Consider the following 16,066-nt stretch of genomic DNA (forward strand, 5'->3'; position numbering starts at 1 on the left):
TACATATGTACATATAATTGAAATAATGAAAATAAATAAATTTGAATGAATATTATTTAATAGTAAAAATTTAATTATCGATGGAAGAAAAATTCCGCTAAAGCCATTTTTCGCAGCTCAAACAGCTCAACAGCGTGCAGCAAAATCAGTTAGCACGAAGTGATAAAAGAAAAATCAACACCTATTTAAGGCGCGAGTGTAGATACAAAAGCGAACAGTAAGCGTTGAACAGCGAGAGGCTGCAACCGAATAAACGGCAAGCATATAACGGATAACTGTTTTAATGACTTTGGAGTTAAACTCGCGAAGTTACCACTTACCATATGCAATGCTACACGCGTGTTTGTGTTAAGCTGATCAAAAAAAAGAAAGCGGTTACAATTAAATAAATTTGTTAAAGATAAAAATTAGTAACCGTAAGTGAAACTGAAGCCATATTTTTTGGAAGCAACAAAAGTTTCTCAACGCATATGCTATTCAAAAATATATCTATACAAACACCAGTTGTCAGTGAAGTTAATATAACGGTGTCCAACTGCAATATTTTTGCTTCCAACAGCCAAAACAGTGCCTCGGTGTCTTTATAAAATAATAGTTTCACACTTGCCAACACACTTAAAAATTTAAAATGACCGAAGTGATTGAACTGAATGTTGGTGGCGTACATTATACCACCCTACTGGACACACTGCTGCAGGCGAAGTCCTCACGCCTACACGAACTATTCAGTAATCTAGATGCGCTAGTGAAGGACAACAAAGGACGCTATTTCCTCGATCGCGACGGCGTACTCTTTCGCTATATATTGGACTATATGCGCGACAAGCAGCTCAGCCTGCCGGAGGGCTTCCGCGAACGACAGCGCCTGCAACGCGAAGCAGAACACTTCAAATTGGCCGGCATGTTGGAGAGTTTGCGCAGCGGTAGCGACATACGTCCACCTGGCTGCATAACAATTGGCTATCGTGGCAGCTTTCAATTCGGCAAAGATGGTCTGGCCGATGTTAAGTTCCGCAAGCTATCGCGCATTCTCGTCTGTGGGCGGGTGGCGTTATGTCGCGAGATTTTCGGCGATACCTTGAATGAGTCACGCGATCCCGATCATGGTGGTCCAGATCGCTATACATCACGTTTCTTCCTCAAGCATTGTTTTATTGAGCAAGCTTTTGATATGCTGCATGAGCGGGGCTTCCGCTTGGCGGGCAGCTGTGGTTCGGGCACAGCGGGCTCGGTGGCGGAACCCAAGCCGGGTGTGGATACTGAGGAGAATCGATGGAATCATTATAATGAATTTGTTTTTGTGAGAGAATAAAAAGCTGTTGACGACGGTAACCGGGCGGTGGGTAGCCGTTATGGTGCATAAGCAACAGGCGTTCATTTGTTTGGGCTTTGCAAGCCAAAATAACTAAATAAGTGAGTTCTAGGGAGAGCGTATATATATATAAACATATTTGAAACATAGAAACTGATAATGTGCATGTAAGTAAGTTCCATTGTAATTAGTATGTTAAGCGTATATATGGAGAAAAAACTATATATATATGAAAAGTAGAATAAAAATGCAAAACGCATACCATGTAAGCTTAGTAACTGCAGCAAAAAATAACACATACCTACATAACTAGGGCCGATATTCAATACCCTCTATCTGAAATTGTTTGGGCATTAACTGTCATTATTGATGTTAACTTTAACTTTGAAATTTAATAGTAAATTCTTCGGTTGATTTTTATATCAGAAACTGAATCTTGTGGAAATTGCAGATAAAGCGTATTGAATATAAGCCCTCGATAAGCAGACCGCAAGTACTTACAACCGCACGCTGTCCAAATTTTTCAGCCAGCAACAGGCCTCGAGTCCGAACTGACTGTAGACACAGGGCAGCATGTCAACGCTATCAGTATTTCGTAGTCCAAAGCGAGAGGCGTAGGCGCGTGTTTGCCATAAATAAAAATGATTTTTTTTTGTTTTTGTTAATGTTTTCTAAATTAGAACTTACAACCTCCAAGTGCTGGTGTTAAATACCACTCAGCCTACGGTAACTTTTTAACGCCTCTAGTTGCTTGAGAAGGTCAACATATCTTTATTGCAAAGCAACTTGAAAGAGAAAAAATAATGAATGCCAAGTAGAAAAGTATTTCTTGGAGGCTTAAATGTGTAAGTAGTTAGAAACGCATGCAGCATTGCTGCTTTTATGAGTACTACGCTGCGTAAATTTTCCAAAGTTAAAATCTACAACTCGCTATGTAGGTACTGCGTAAGGTTGGAAAATACATGTATGCATACATATAAAAATACGTACATACGTACATGCATCCATATGTTTCATGCATTCGCTTTAAGTAGTAAAACGTGTGGCAATTAGCATAAAAAATAAGAGACATATGTCTATGCAAAATGCAAAATAATTATAACTGCCAGAGTACACATTTAGGTACTTACTCTGGTAGGCTGCGTGGAGGACTAAGTACTTAAGTAATACGAAAAGTGGACATTTGAATAGCGTATTTATTTTTATCCAAAGCTTCCCCACTAAAATTGAGAGATAAGTTGAAGCAGGTTTTGTTTTCATATCAAAGGTTTAAGTGCATAAAAGGTATAAAAAAATTCAAGAATTCTTATATAAATATGCATTTTTTTTACGTTAAAAAATGTAATGCAAAATTATATCTCATCCATTAACTTGGATTATGGTAATTTAGGTTGAACAGGCTGTCGGTCGGCTCAATAGCACAACTAGACCCTTATTCCTTATTATTTCAATATTTCTCAGCTACAAGATCGCAAAATTATTGACAAGACTCGATGTTTCCTTTCCCGTTAGGTCTTTTCTTGTATAGATGCCTTGGTTTGGATCGCTGATACTTTTTTCTTCTTTCTCGATTGGCGATATAACCACTTAAACAATTTTGGGGTGAGTTGAACATAGCACGCCAATCGTTTCTTTGCTGTGCTAATTGACACCAATTGGAAATTCCAACTAAAGCCAATTGCTTCTACAACTGGTATTCCCAGCACAGAGAAGGCCTTGTGCTGCCTTTGCTACTACCAGCGGACAGCGTACTGTGTCAGGGCTGGGACATTTTTATCCATTCATACCAAATAGCCAGAACAGCTGCTATATGTATGTACTTAGATTTGGTTAAAGTTTCTGTATCCATGCCAGCGTGCAATAAGAAGTTAATAGGCCCACTTAGGCCTGTAGGTTATGAGACGGTAAAAAGAGAAGTTGATTTTTAAAGCCACAATGGATTATCACACGAGGTTTGTTAACACTTTTCGTTAGGATTCGTTCTTACAAGGGGAGTTCCAAGCGCCCAACATATTTCTGGGAGAGCCTGAAAGTTGTACTTACATACTTACATAAAACGAACCGCTTGCTCACAGAAACACACCGGCGCGCAGCTCCACCTGCGAGACCCACTGGTGGTTCAGGATTGATAATGGTTGTGCAACCGTTACTGTATACCAAGAAGAGTAACCGTAATCCATTGGACTTCTATTTTCGTTGCCAGGTAGGAGAAATTGGCATTTCCGTAGTTTTAGCAATTTTTTTGCACAGCAATTTTAAATACTTTTCGGTGTTAACATAAACTACTTGGGGTACATAGAAGGTTGTGGAAATGAAGTCGTATTAAGGACAAGGGTGGTAAAGGTTACTCCAACTTATGCTTCCTGCTTATGCTCTCTACATATGGAGTATTGAGCCCATTCAAAAAGCTAACCTGGAAGCTAAAGAAAAGTAAAAAAAAGGCTTCGCCAACCTCTGCTATTTTTTTAGAGTGCCATTGGCAAGCGCTGGGTCCTCTCGTTGAACGTGATTCATTGGATCTGTGTAACCGTCATAAATCCAATTTTATTTTGGGATGTCCTCGTTCGGCGCAACGCAATAAATAAACGCTTTTGGTTAATATAGTTGGAGGGAATGCAAAAAACTGTATGGGGAGCACTTCCGACTACCTTTAACCCTGCGTAGATAGTATACAAGGCACGCCGAGATTTTCTAAAGCTTTCAGGTCACCCCAGCCTTAACCGGCTATTGCATGTCGATGCTGGCTGGCAACATTCATGAAATCAAACTTAAGTTAACTTACTAACTATTCCTTATTTACTTACGTATGCACGCATATATGTATGTATATACGAATTGTGGATTTTCAAAAACTTTAATGGCTAATTGTAGCGCTGAATTCATATGATTGTTCGCAAAACCTTTTGAACGAATGCCAAATATACAAGTAAGAGTACTTTGTAAAACGAAATAAGAAGATATGTAGTATGTGTAAATAAGTGCATCCACATATCATTGCCAAGTGGGTGAAAAACTTAAATTGAATGATAATATTTACAAACACTTTGTTGATATGAAAATGAATTAAATAAAAGTATTAAACTAATATTAGTACGGGTCTTAGCATTAAAAAAAATAATAATAATAATTAAATTAAACTACAAAACTAAAGTAGGTAAAATGGATTTTAAACGAAATTGGAGCTGTGGCAAATTTGTGGCTTTAGTGCCAAAAGAACGAAAAGTTTATTATGGTTTTAATTAGTGGACACAAATTTGCAACTGTTGCCAATTGAAATAAATTAATAAATACTAAAAAAACAAATGAGTAGCATAAATTAAACAAAAACCCCTGCAAACTTACATCAAAAACAATGACTTTGTAATTGGATACAAATTGAATAAAATCATAAATCAACTACAAACTGACGGCAACAAACTATTTATGTATTTAAACACTAAAAACAAAAGGCAAACAAAAATAAAAAATATAGCTGAGCAAACAAAACGCATTAGTGGCTGACAGAAGTTTATGAGAATACATGTAAAATGAATAATGGAATGCATTGTTAAAATAGCATAATTGAAATTGTTATAATACATAGATAATGATTAAAGCAGTAGTAAGCAGTAACAGCAACAAAAGCAACACAAACCAACGTACTACAATAACGGCACAATGCGAACAAAAACTAATGTAAGAAATGAGTTTATCTACAAAAATATTTAAGCACACATTCACAAGGCAAATATATGTATGTATATATGTACGTTTGTATGTATTTGTTTGTTTGTAGCTGTAAAGAAAATAATTAAAATCAACGCAAATGATAGCCAAACGCTAATGTAGAAAATAGAAAGAGAAAAGCCGACATTTTTAGAAATGCAAGCGAAAATGGGAAACAAAAACAAAAACCAAACAACTAAATTGAAATAAAATGTGAGCATTTTCAAGAGGCGTTGAATGACAGCAGTCAAAACAACAGCAAAAGCCTTAAACCCGAACCACACAACAATCACCACTGGATAATGGAACCTGAACTATTTAACTACAACTCACCACCAGAATTGGCAGCCAACATCCCACCTAAAATACGAGTATCTAATGCGGCTCAACGCTCTAATCTCAATTTTCTATTTTATGTATGTATTTTTGTGTGTACATATGGATATATAAGTATATATATATATGGGTATCTATGTATGTATCAAAATAGATATATGTATGTATATGTTTGCTTGTAAATGCAATGCCTAATAAAATGTTGGTTTGCTTGCGGCAGCTTAACACGCAGCCCCTTACGGTGGTAGAGGATAGCAAACCAACAACTCTACTACTATGTATGTATGTATATGTATAAGTTACGTAACAAATCATCATTTGGAATGTAGCAACTTTTCGCATTTGTTAAAATAGTTGCACAAATTATGGCACAAGTTGTTATGACAATTGGGAATTTGGGAATGGGCAAAAGAGTATAGTATATTTTGAAAACGTAAAAAAAAAATATTGAAAAAGTGCTGGCTCTTAACAAAAGAAAAGGTTTAAATAAGTAAATGAAAGCAAAACTTTCAACTAATAACAGAGCTTATGTTTTATTTGCAAAAGTGCTGATCTGGCGGCAGCAGTGAAACGTAAAGATATTTCAAAAGGATTATTATCTGAGTCTTGCAAAGCACTGGCACGGTGCACGGATTTCACGGTTTGCAAAGCTGTCCCATACGAAAAGCGGTTTTTACCGTGGAATCTGTGCAATCTGTACACCGTGCAAGGGCTTTGCAAGACTCAGAGAAGACCCCTAAGGTTTTTGGGAAAAGGTGATAAAAAATAAAATTAAAAAAGGAAAAGGCAAAACTCACTTAAGGTCAAATGGAAAATAACCAATTTTTTTATTTGATGACCAAAAAAATTTGCATGTCAAAATAGCAGTGACCCAAAATAAAAATTATTTCCTGATGGAGCTTTAAAAAGTCAACCAAATTTTTGTAAGAATTATAAAATTATGAGAGAAAAATTTATTAAGTTATCGGTAACTATTATTTCGAGATTTATATAATAAACGAATTATAATGCAAAGAACTTTATTTTGAAACTTATGTATATATAGCCATGTGAAAAATAAAAGGGGCACGATATTTTGTTTTAACTATTTTTCTTTTGTTTGTTCAATGTTTGTTATTTACGTCGGAATAATTTATTAATTTTTTTTTTGTATGTATGTTACCGCCCAACTTTGGGCCACGTTAACCGATGTCTATAAATTTCAAATTTTTTAAAGGAAATGTGGTACCTCATAGGTGGTCTTATACTAATTTGGTTTAGATCCATTCATTGGATCTTGAAGAAATTAACGGTCATCTTAAATTTGTTTTATGTGAATGGGATTGGGTTTAGTATTTTACTTAAAAATTACTTGTTTTTTTATAAAAATGCAGCTCATTATTTAAAAAAAACCATATAAGTACAAATTACGAAATTAAAAAACAACTAGAAAAATTCGACAAAATTTTACAACAAACTTTTTTTAAGAACTTTCAAAAAATTTTAGGTATGCAATTTTGTAGCCCAAAAACAACTAGCTCAATAAGTGCACTCGAATTTGATGAGCTATTAAACTGAATACTTAGACTTTTTCTAAAAAAAAAATTTAACAAAAAGTTTGTTGTAAATTTTTGTTAAATTTTCCTAACATTTCTACAAAGTTTGAAATTCAGAATTGGGTTTTTGTTAGATAATGAGATGTATTTTTATGAAAAGAAAAATAATAAAAACTGGTCAAATATATCGTGCCTATTATTTTTCGCAATACTGCAAATGAATATTGTTCAGGACTATGAATGAAAAAAAAATTGTTTCAGGATTTCTTCTGGACCATTCCGGAACTAGTTAAGGGCTTTTTCTCAAACTAGGCCCGAACTGATACCGAACCAGTATCGATCTAATCCCAAAATGGCGCCGAAGTGATCTCGAATCAGTTTTGAATTAATTTGCATCACTTGGGATCAGTACGGAACTAATTCAGGCCTAGACCCAAAATGGTCCCGAAACTTTTGTGAACTGTGGTCCTCAAAACTCGTCTCGTTTTTAAGGCATAAACATTTATTTCTTACCCAGAATTATTACAAGAAAAAGGTATAATTATGTCGTCAGCTTTAGAAGGTTAAATAAGTGTTTAGAAAATTTGAATTTTTGTTTTAATTTTATTTTTAGCCATTAAATGTTTACGGCATACAACAATACGACATTTACGACACCGTCGTAAATACCCTAATACTTATGTACCAACAGCACCGTAGTATGGTGGGCACTGAAAAGCTGCCCTTCAAAAGCACTGGATTTTATTTCACAATATTATGCCCATTAATCTATGCCAAATGGACACAAAAGTACGACTAATTCTGAGTTGTAGGGTAGGGATCGAGAACCTTCGAACATAGCTCAATCTTAGGCCTTACCTCGATAGGAAATAAAACCACGGACTGGTGCGTCTGCCTCAGGCAAATACAAACAGAAATCCATTTTCATGCATATGCATACAAGCCTGCAACTACTAACCACCGTTTTTAATTTGTGACTTTTAGTTGGTTGTTCTACACAAATGCTCATCAATCATTGTCTTCTGCATTTGCTTTCACCCTCAACCCTAGCAGCCAGTCGCGTATTTTTTCTCGCTTGAAGCATTTTTGAGTGACAGTTTTCAGTTTCCAGTTGAATGCGCCGCGTTCAATGGCTGAACGGCAGAATGACGAATTTAGTGAAGGATTGACAAAACGCACCACTAGAAGGCACACAAAACGGTTTAAGTCGTTCATAATAGCTTTGCCGGTAAATGTGAACTTTTTGTAAACTTAATTTGTGGTTTTGTTAGCTTTTCGATAGCACAAATTGTGCGCATGAAATATGAAGCATGAAGGGTGATTGTAAGCTATTGAAAAGTTTTGAAAAAGGTGCGGTGAAGCTTTGAGAAGTACTATTTCGTGACGGTTACAGCGAAAATTATAATTTTCGGTATGAGAAATTTCATATTTCAAATGAGATTGTTGAAGCTTGTGAAATTGCCTTTGAAGTTTCTCAATCTAACAGAACGGTTTTTTTTTGAACTTATACCACACAATTTGAATTTTCTGTACATCGTCTCTCATTCACATCAACATAATATTACAAAACTGTTCGCTGGCCTTCAAAATACTACATACTTGTACATACATATGCATTTTCTATGGCAGCCGGAACGACCAGCTCCCCAAATCGGATGTCCTTTCTCTTGAACTGCAGTTTCCCGCTTTCCCGAGGTTAGTCAACATAAATAGCTAAACAATAAAAAGTGTACATGGAAACGGATTTATTTGCATACATAGCATTTCCGCACTTTTTGCTAAATTTTGTATCCACCTTCTAACATTCAATAATCGTTGTCTACCTTTTACCGCACATATTTTTTTATTGTACTTTTTAAGGGAGAAATTGTGTATCCACTTGTCATTACCAAGACATAAGATACTACCATTTTTTATGTTGCGATTTTATGTCTGGTTTTGAGTAATCCAACATTTATGGGCATTATGTTCTGTTTTTTATTTTTTATTTTTTAAATAACTCCAATGTGTGCCAATTTTTAAATAATCATATATTTGTGTACGGTTTTTAGTTAACAAAAAATTTATATCAGATTTCCTATTATCACAAATGTGTTTCCAATCTTCATATGATCCAATTTCAGTTCAATATTCAAATGGTTTAAAATTTTGGGTAAATTTTTGTCTTTTATGATTGAAAATCAACAATTGTATATGCCGAACTCTTATATGACATAATATTTATGTCCAGTTTTTAAACCCCCTACAAAAGTAAGCCAAGTTTTAAAGCACCAAAAATGTTTGAGTGGAGTTTACTTTCAGAAGTTCGTTTAATAATTCTAAATATGTACAATTTTTCGTCAAGCAACACGAAATAGTCTGTAAAAAGCAAAGGAAAAACTTATTTTTTTTGTGTTATGAAAGAAGTAGAAGAGACTCCAAAAGGTCATTTTAAAATATTTACTCAACAATGACAATATTGTGTTAAATTTGTGTTTGCGAAACCAAAACCACTGCTGCTAAGAAATCCACTTATAAACAGATAGTAAAAATATTGACATAAGCCGTTAAGCGTAAACGATGAACTAAATTCGAGCATAAATGGTGTAGCAAATATTTTTGTTTCTTTCTCGCATGCGCTGCAAACAAGGATGACACTTAAATAGCTAAAATGTACTTAGTTGCTGCTGAAGGAAATTTTTAATTAAACACACAGTTTGCCGAATGGTATACAATTTTCTTTTTGATTGTACACTTTGCTTTGTATACTTTCTTTTCGTACATACATAAGTAGCTATGCAATTACATACTTATATGAAAACTTTAGCGCTGATTTTCACTTGTTTGCTTGCTCGACTTACTAAATAAAATATACACGTACAAATTTAAATAATAACAAACAAAAGTCAAATCTAAATTAAATAAATACTAGCAACAATAAATACATAAAAAAAAACAACTATGGAACGGCGACAAATACTGTTATTGTGTGTGAGTAGACGAAAATGCAAATTTGCACAGAGTAAGATTATTTGAGTGTGATTTCAAAGAAATAGTGAAGACCTTTACAAACAAAATATAATTGGAAAAAATAAACCTATTTATGTTTATTGCAAACCCTTAAGAAAAATCTCTTAAATGGAAACTAAGTAATTCAGCATAATGAAATAATGGTAAGATAAATGCTACTAATAAATAAAAATGTAAGTATTACCAGTATGGTATATATATTTGACACCTCATTTCTTGTAATCTAACGAACATCCCACATTTTTTAATTTTTCGCACATATTGCAACTCTCTTCGAAAAGTAAAACCTTGCTGCACATCGGAAGATCAAGCCTTTTCCTTCGACACCTAATTTTTTTAAAGTTAATGAACTGTACAAATCTAATGTCATTAACAAAAAATGCCCTCGCGTATTATACATAGAACATATTTTTTAAATAGGTGGCAACCCCACTCAAACAAAAAATTAAAACTGATTACAAATGCAGAGACCATAAGCTTTCACTTGGTACCTCGGCTTTTAGTCCAACAAACGGAGATGTATAATTTTTGAAAAGCGGCAACCCTACTTTAAAAGTAATACATTATTGAACATCTAGAATCCGAGTCCGATCTAATAATTTTTTAGACAGGTGGCAACCCTATAGGAATTTAATGTACTAAAAATAATATTCCTATCGATACAGATTATACTTAAAAAATCTCGTATAAATCCGTGCAGTAGTTTTTGAGATCAGCTTGGTCAAAATATCTTGACTTTCCTGTATATTATGTATAGAAGATAGTAATTTTTAAATAGGTGGCAACCTTATTCAAAAAACGAAAGCCCTTGTAAATGCGAAGGCCAAGCCCTTTCATTTGGTATCTCATTTTGTAACCCAACGAACGGCGAAAATCTTTTAACTTTTTAATAGGTGGCTACCCTACTCAGAAAATTAATACATTATTGCGCATGTAGAAGCTAAGTCTTTTCTCTTAACAGTGACGGTGCAGAACTGATGCCTCCGCTTATTATGATTGAATATAGTAATTTTATTAACAGGTGGCAACCCTATTCAAAATCAAAACATTAGCGCTTTTTTAGAGGCCAATCCCTTTCATGTGACACCTCATCTTTTGTAATCCAACGAACGATGCGAATCTTATAGTTTTTTAGACATGTGGTAACCCTATTCAATTTCTAATCAAAAAAGGTTACTCTCCTGTCGATGATACAGAGTATATATTATTAATATTTTGGCGCTTACAGAAAAACGCCGTAACTTCATTGCAGGTCGTATATTACGAACCTGTAAATCGTTTTTCTAGACCAGGTCATTTTCCCAAAACATTTTCATTTTGCGTATGAAAAAAAATCACACCTCTACATCGAAAATGTTGTTCATACGCCAGGTAGTACGAGTTTGTATTAGTACGGCCGTGTTCAGATAAAAACATGTACATATATTACTGCGGAGAAATTCTGTATCGCAGTATCTGCATTTAAAAAAAATATTTTTTTCAGTACGGTATTTTTGAAACAGTTTTTCAAATAAAGTAATTTCGGCAAAAGACGGATCCTAAGAAGCTATCTGACTACCAACACGCCTACCCTAAAGGCATATCTGTGGAAACCTACTACACGAAATCGTTAGCGATTTTGAAAAATCCATACAAGGAGCTAACACTAGGTGTCTTTCTAGACATAGAAGGATACGTCCTATTTAACAATGTCCTCCCAGAAGCGCTTAAAGGGCAATGGTTGCAACGCTATTGCATATTCCGATGATCTTGCTCTAACTGCAACCGGTAAATACCCACAAATCCTGCGAGAACTGTTACGGAACGCCTTAAGTATCGTGGAAACCTGGTGTAGAGAATGCGGACTGAACGCCAACCCGGAAAAAAAGTGTCCCTCTCTCCTACGTTGGATGAAGGTAGCCGCTTCGACTTAACCTAACTTACTATGTGTAACTGTTTTGCACACCACCACAAAATAATACGATCTAACAAAAACTACATATATGTGTATCCAACAAAATTGCACAATACCAATTTTCTAGCCGAACTCGTTTACAACTATCGTTTAGAAATTTGTTGTTTAGCTAACTATGTCCGGCAATTCTTTATATGGAGGAAACTAATAACCATCCGAAAAAAAATATCGAAAAGCAACAAAACAACATACCTAGAATTTTTTAAAAATTATGAATTCTTTAAATTTTCATACAAAGTTTCAAATGTGGATTTATATTTATATAATTAGTACTAAACATTAAAAAAAACTAAAGCAAAATAGTCCAAATTGGCCAAAATGTCGTGTTTTTTTTAAGGACTGTATGTACTATATATGCATTTTTATAAATATGGTTTTGTATCAAGGACTTATAAATTTACACTAATACTTAAGTGAATTAAAAACTGCAGGTACTCGTAGCAAAGACAAAGTATATTTTCGTGTGAGTACAGTATTTTGGAAAAAATCGCAGTATCTATTTTTGGGTTTCAAAAAAGTATTATACTGAAACAAAAGAGAGAGAGAAAGAGATTTCACCTGCCTGCCTGAAATGTCTGCAGTCGCCAGTAAGGTCCGCTACGCAGATGACTAGCTCTTTTATCCAAAATATAGGCTCGGTATTGATAGGCCTTTCTTCGCTGAAACGCTCAAAGAATAGCTCAACTGGTAGCTCTTGTTTTGATGCTCAAGAATTTCCAAAAAAAAAAAAAAAATAGCAGGCGTGCCTACAAACTTGCAACACATAATTTCTTGCCCATGAGGGCCAGTTTTGGCTATTAACCCATTGCATCTGGCATTTTTCCATGTTGTATACTTAAACAAAACTCAGTTCTACGTTATGAGGCTAAGACGAAATATGGTTCAAAAACCAAATTCCAGATAGAATTTCTACGGAGGATTGACCGCTATAAATTTAAAAATTCCCTAAATGTACAACTCTAAACTATTTACTGACTAAGTACTTGAGAAATATCTAACTAACAAAAGAACTCTTTACTGATCATACAAAAATTTCTTTTGCGAGGACGAATTTTCAATGTTATTTAAAACTCTGCGGATAAATTCCAAAACAATTATAAAAAATTCCCCGTGCAGCTAACATTTCGTACCAAAACAATCGGTATTAGCAACTGGCAAATTATTATGTAAAAGCTAATATTGTAATAAAGTAAGGTTCAAATTTTGCAGCGGCTCTTTTACTAAAAAAAAAAATAATAATTCGCTGGCAGATAATCAAACGCCATAAAGTAAACAGCTATGCAAACATATGTACACACACAAACAAACGCATAAAAATGGCACCACGATGTTCTGGGTAAACATTATTAAAAATGCATTAAAAGGGCATTCGCGTAGCAAAGCAACTGGCATTGGATAGGGGAGCTAGTGAATAAATACTTACGTACATAGATGCGACCACAGGCGGTACCTTGAAAGGGAAGCTGAACTGATCTGGAGCTATAGCCTACCATAGCCACCAGATGAGTGGTACACCCCCGTTATCTTATTTTTTAAACAGCTATGTACTTATACATACATACATATACAAAGCTCTATGAGCCGAGTGCTTCCATGCACAACCAAATGCCAATGGGGAGAGTTGACGCTAACCGTGTCAAACCGCAAGAGTCGAAGAAAATCATAAGTGAGCAACAATACTTGGATAAAACAAACAAAATGGCATCAATTGTAGAAAGCAAAATAAAGCAAAGAATGAAAGCAAAGTAAATAAATAAATAAATATATGTACATAATACAAACTTCAGGAATGGAGAAACGAAATTAAAATACAAAATAAGGCACCACTACACCTCGCAGAGACCCAAGTGGTACCACGTCCATTTATGGAACCTCAGGCATTTGCAGCTGTAAATGTCAAGCTGCTGACTCAGCTGGAATTTTAACTTTTAAACTGTATTTGTGCGGTCATAAAAATATTTCTGCAATTTCCTGCGAACTCGAAAAATGCACACGAACTTCGGCATGAATAGTCTGTATGTCCAATATTTTCGGAGCAGTTTCCAGTTGGCTGTTGTTGCAAGTGCAGAAATGCATGCAGGCCGAAACCAGCAACAACAAAAAAAAAACCTTGTGGCATGAAGATGGGCAAGCGAAAGGAATGAAAATAAATGCAGTTATACAGTTTTTAATTATTTTTTGTTTTCTTCTTTACTGCTTTAGCTCAGCCACAAATAGCCAGTGGGAAAATAGGATAATCAGTAAAAGAACCCTTTTCACATTCGAAAATGCATTTTCTTGCCAAGACGATGTCCGAGGAAAAGTGGGGCATTCAATTTTGCAATTTCTAATATATTCAAAAATTCCAAAAATTTGATATTAAAACATATTCATTTCTCGATACTATCTAATGCAAAATTGAATGTCCCACTTTTCTCAGCACATCAAACTGGGGAAAAATGCATTTTCGAATATGAAAAAGGTTGTTTTACTGATTATTTTTTCGATTACTATACGTTACATTTTCCGACTGGGTAACTGTATTTTTTCTATTTTTTTTTGTTAAAGGGCGGATATTTAGATATTCTGGACTTACCTTAAAATAACTATGTACAATATAAGTAAGATGTTTCCAGCTTTCAATTGTATGAAAAATATTCACCAAGAAAAATTATACCATTACTAGCCGACCCGGCGATCTTCGTAACGATATTATTTTCCTGAATTTTCCATCTCAAAAACTTTAAAATACCATTAAATGTTTTTCGCTACCTCTTCTCCTTCTCGAGATATTTGATTTTGTCCATTTTTTCCCAAAACGCGCCGTATCCGGTTGCTTAGTTGCATGGTTCAACTTCTGGTCCCAGCAACATCAAAAAAAGGCAAAGGCTAGAGTAAAAGTTTAGATCTCTCCATTTACGGGTTTCCCTTAAACAGGAAAAAGCGTTGAAAACTTTGAAAAACTCAAAATTTTATTGAGAGGTCAAAATTTTTATGAAACGAAAACAGTTTTTTTTATTAAAAAATTTGATTTGTATGATATTGGAAAAATAAAGATTTCAAAGAAGCCGCCTATAGATATAAGAAAAAACGGTAGAAACCCGCTTGCAAAAACCGAGTCAAGGTTTTTACTAACTACTGTAATTGTAAGCTCAATATAGAATCTACAGGGATGGGCAGATTTTTGGCACTTAAAGCAGTCAAAGAGCCAGCACGTGCTACACAAGCGGCAAATCAGCTCTCATGGTAAAGGAGATATAAAAAAGAATACATTAAGAGTATATATGAACTCGTAATGAGAGTCGGAGTACAAGAAATTTTAAAACAAACTTCTTCAAATATCATGCTGGCTCTTGATGTTACACCTCTTCTAGCACCTAAATGTGCCAAGGCTCCTGGGAGCCACTTTGCCCATCTCTGATGCAGAAGATAGTGGATAAAAGTTAACCGATCTGACAGGGGTCAATTAAGGAAATACAGGCGTAAGCCAAGTGGGTGCAACTTCATTCCGGGCGCAGTGCTCCCACCAAATACCTTACGGTAGTGTTAGGTGGGAAATGGTGCCATTCAAGTTCCACACTCACTCCAAATGATTAATGATTCTCTTTAGTCAATTATTAAAAAAAAAGTTATGAAAATTTAAGACATCAAAAACTGGTTTATAATATTTGACTTGTAAAAGACAAAACGAGGATACGCCTTACTTTTAATTACTGCGAAGAGTAGCAGCAATTTTCATTGTGTCTTTACAGCAGCTAATTTCTAATTCCTTTTAATTCCAGCTAATGCACAATTAGGATAAGAAGATTTTCGCAACAGAAAATCTGCAAAGAACCACTACAAACTAATTGCTGACAACATTTTAAACAAAAGCTCATTTGAAATATTTACCTATGTATATCTTATTGTACTATAAACACAATAGCACAAACACAATGCAAAAAAATTAAAACCACGACAACAAGCGAAACAATTGAAATATAAAACAAACAAGAAAAATAAACAAAAGAACAACTATTTAGCTGTGTAAATACTTACGCACACAACACAAGTCAACATACATACACAAATGCAATTAAACAAAACACACACACACACACACACGCATATAATAAAGAAGAAATTCTATGTAAACCCACCCAAAAGACGAAAGTGGTGTGGACGAACTTTCATATGAAAGAAAATAAATTGAACAAAAGAGCAGCTAAAAAAAGGGAGCGTCGCAGCAAAAAGTGA

The 16,066-nt window shown here is 34.7% G+C and overlaps 1 protein-coding gene across 1 annotated transcript; it reads left to right on the forward strand.

The window, feature by feature from the left end:
* Window positions 1–510: 510 nt before the first annotated feature.
* On the forward strand, window positions 511–1,312 carry LOC108373562 (BTB/POZ domain-containing protein KCTD12-like). The gene has a single exon (XM_017629476.1). It carries the CDS (start codon window positions 629–631, stop codon window positions 1,310–1,312), a length of 684 nt encoding a protein of 227 aa, XP_017484965.1. The 5' UTR covers window positions 511–628.
* Window positions 1,313–16,066: the final 14,754 nt, after the last annotated feature.

Source organism: Rhagoletis zephyria, unplaced genomic scaffold (genome assembly GCF_001687245.7).
Source record: "Rhagoletis zephyria isolate East Lansing unplaced genomic scaffold, Rhagoletis_zephyria_1.1 Rzeph_scaffold_06822, whole genome shotgun sequence".
NCBI lineage: Eukaryota > Metazoa > Arthropoda > Insecta > Diptera > Tephritidae > Rhagoletis > Rhagoletis zephyria.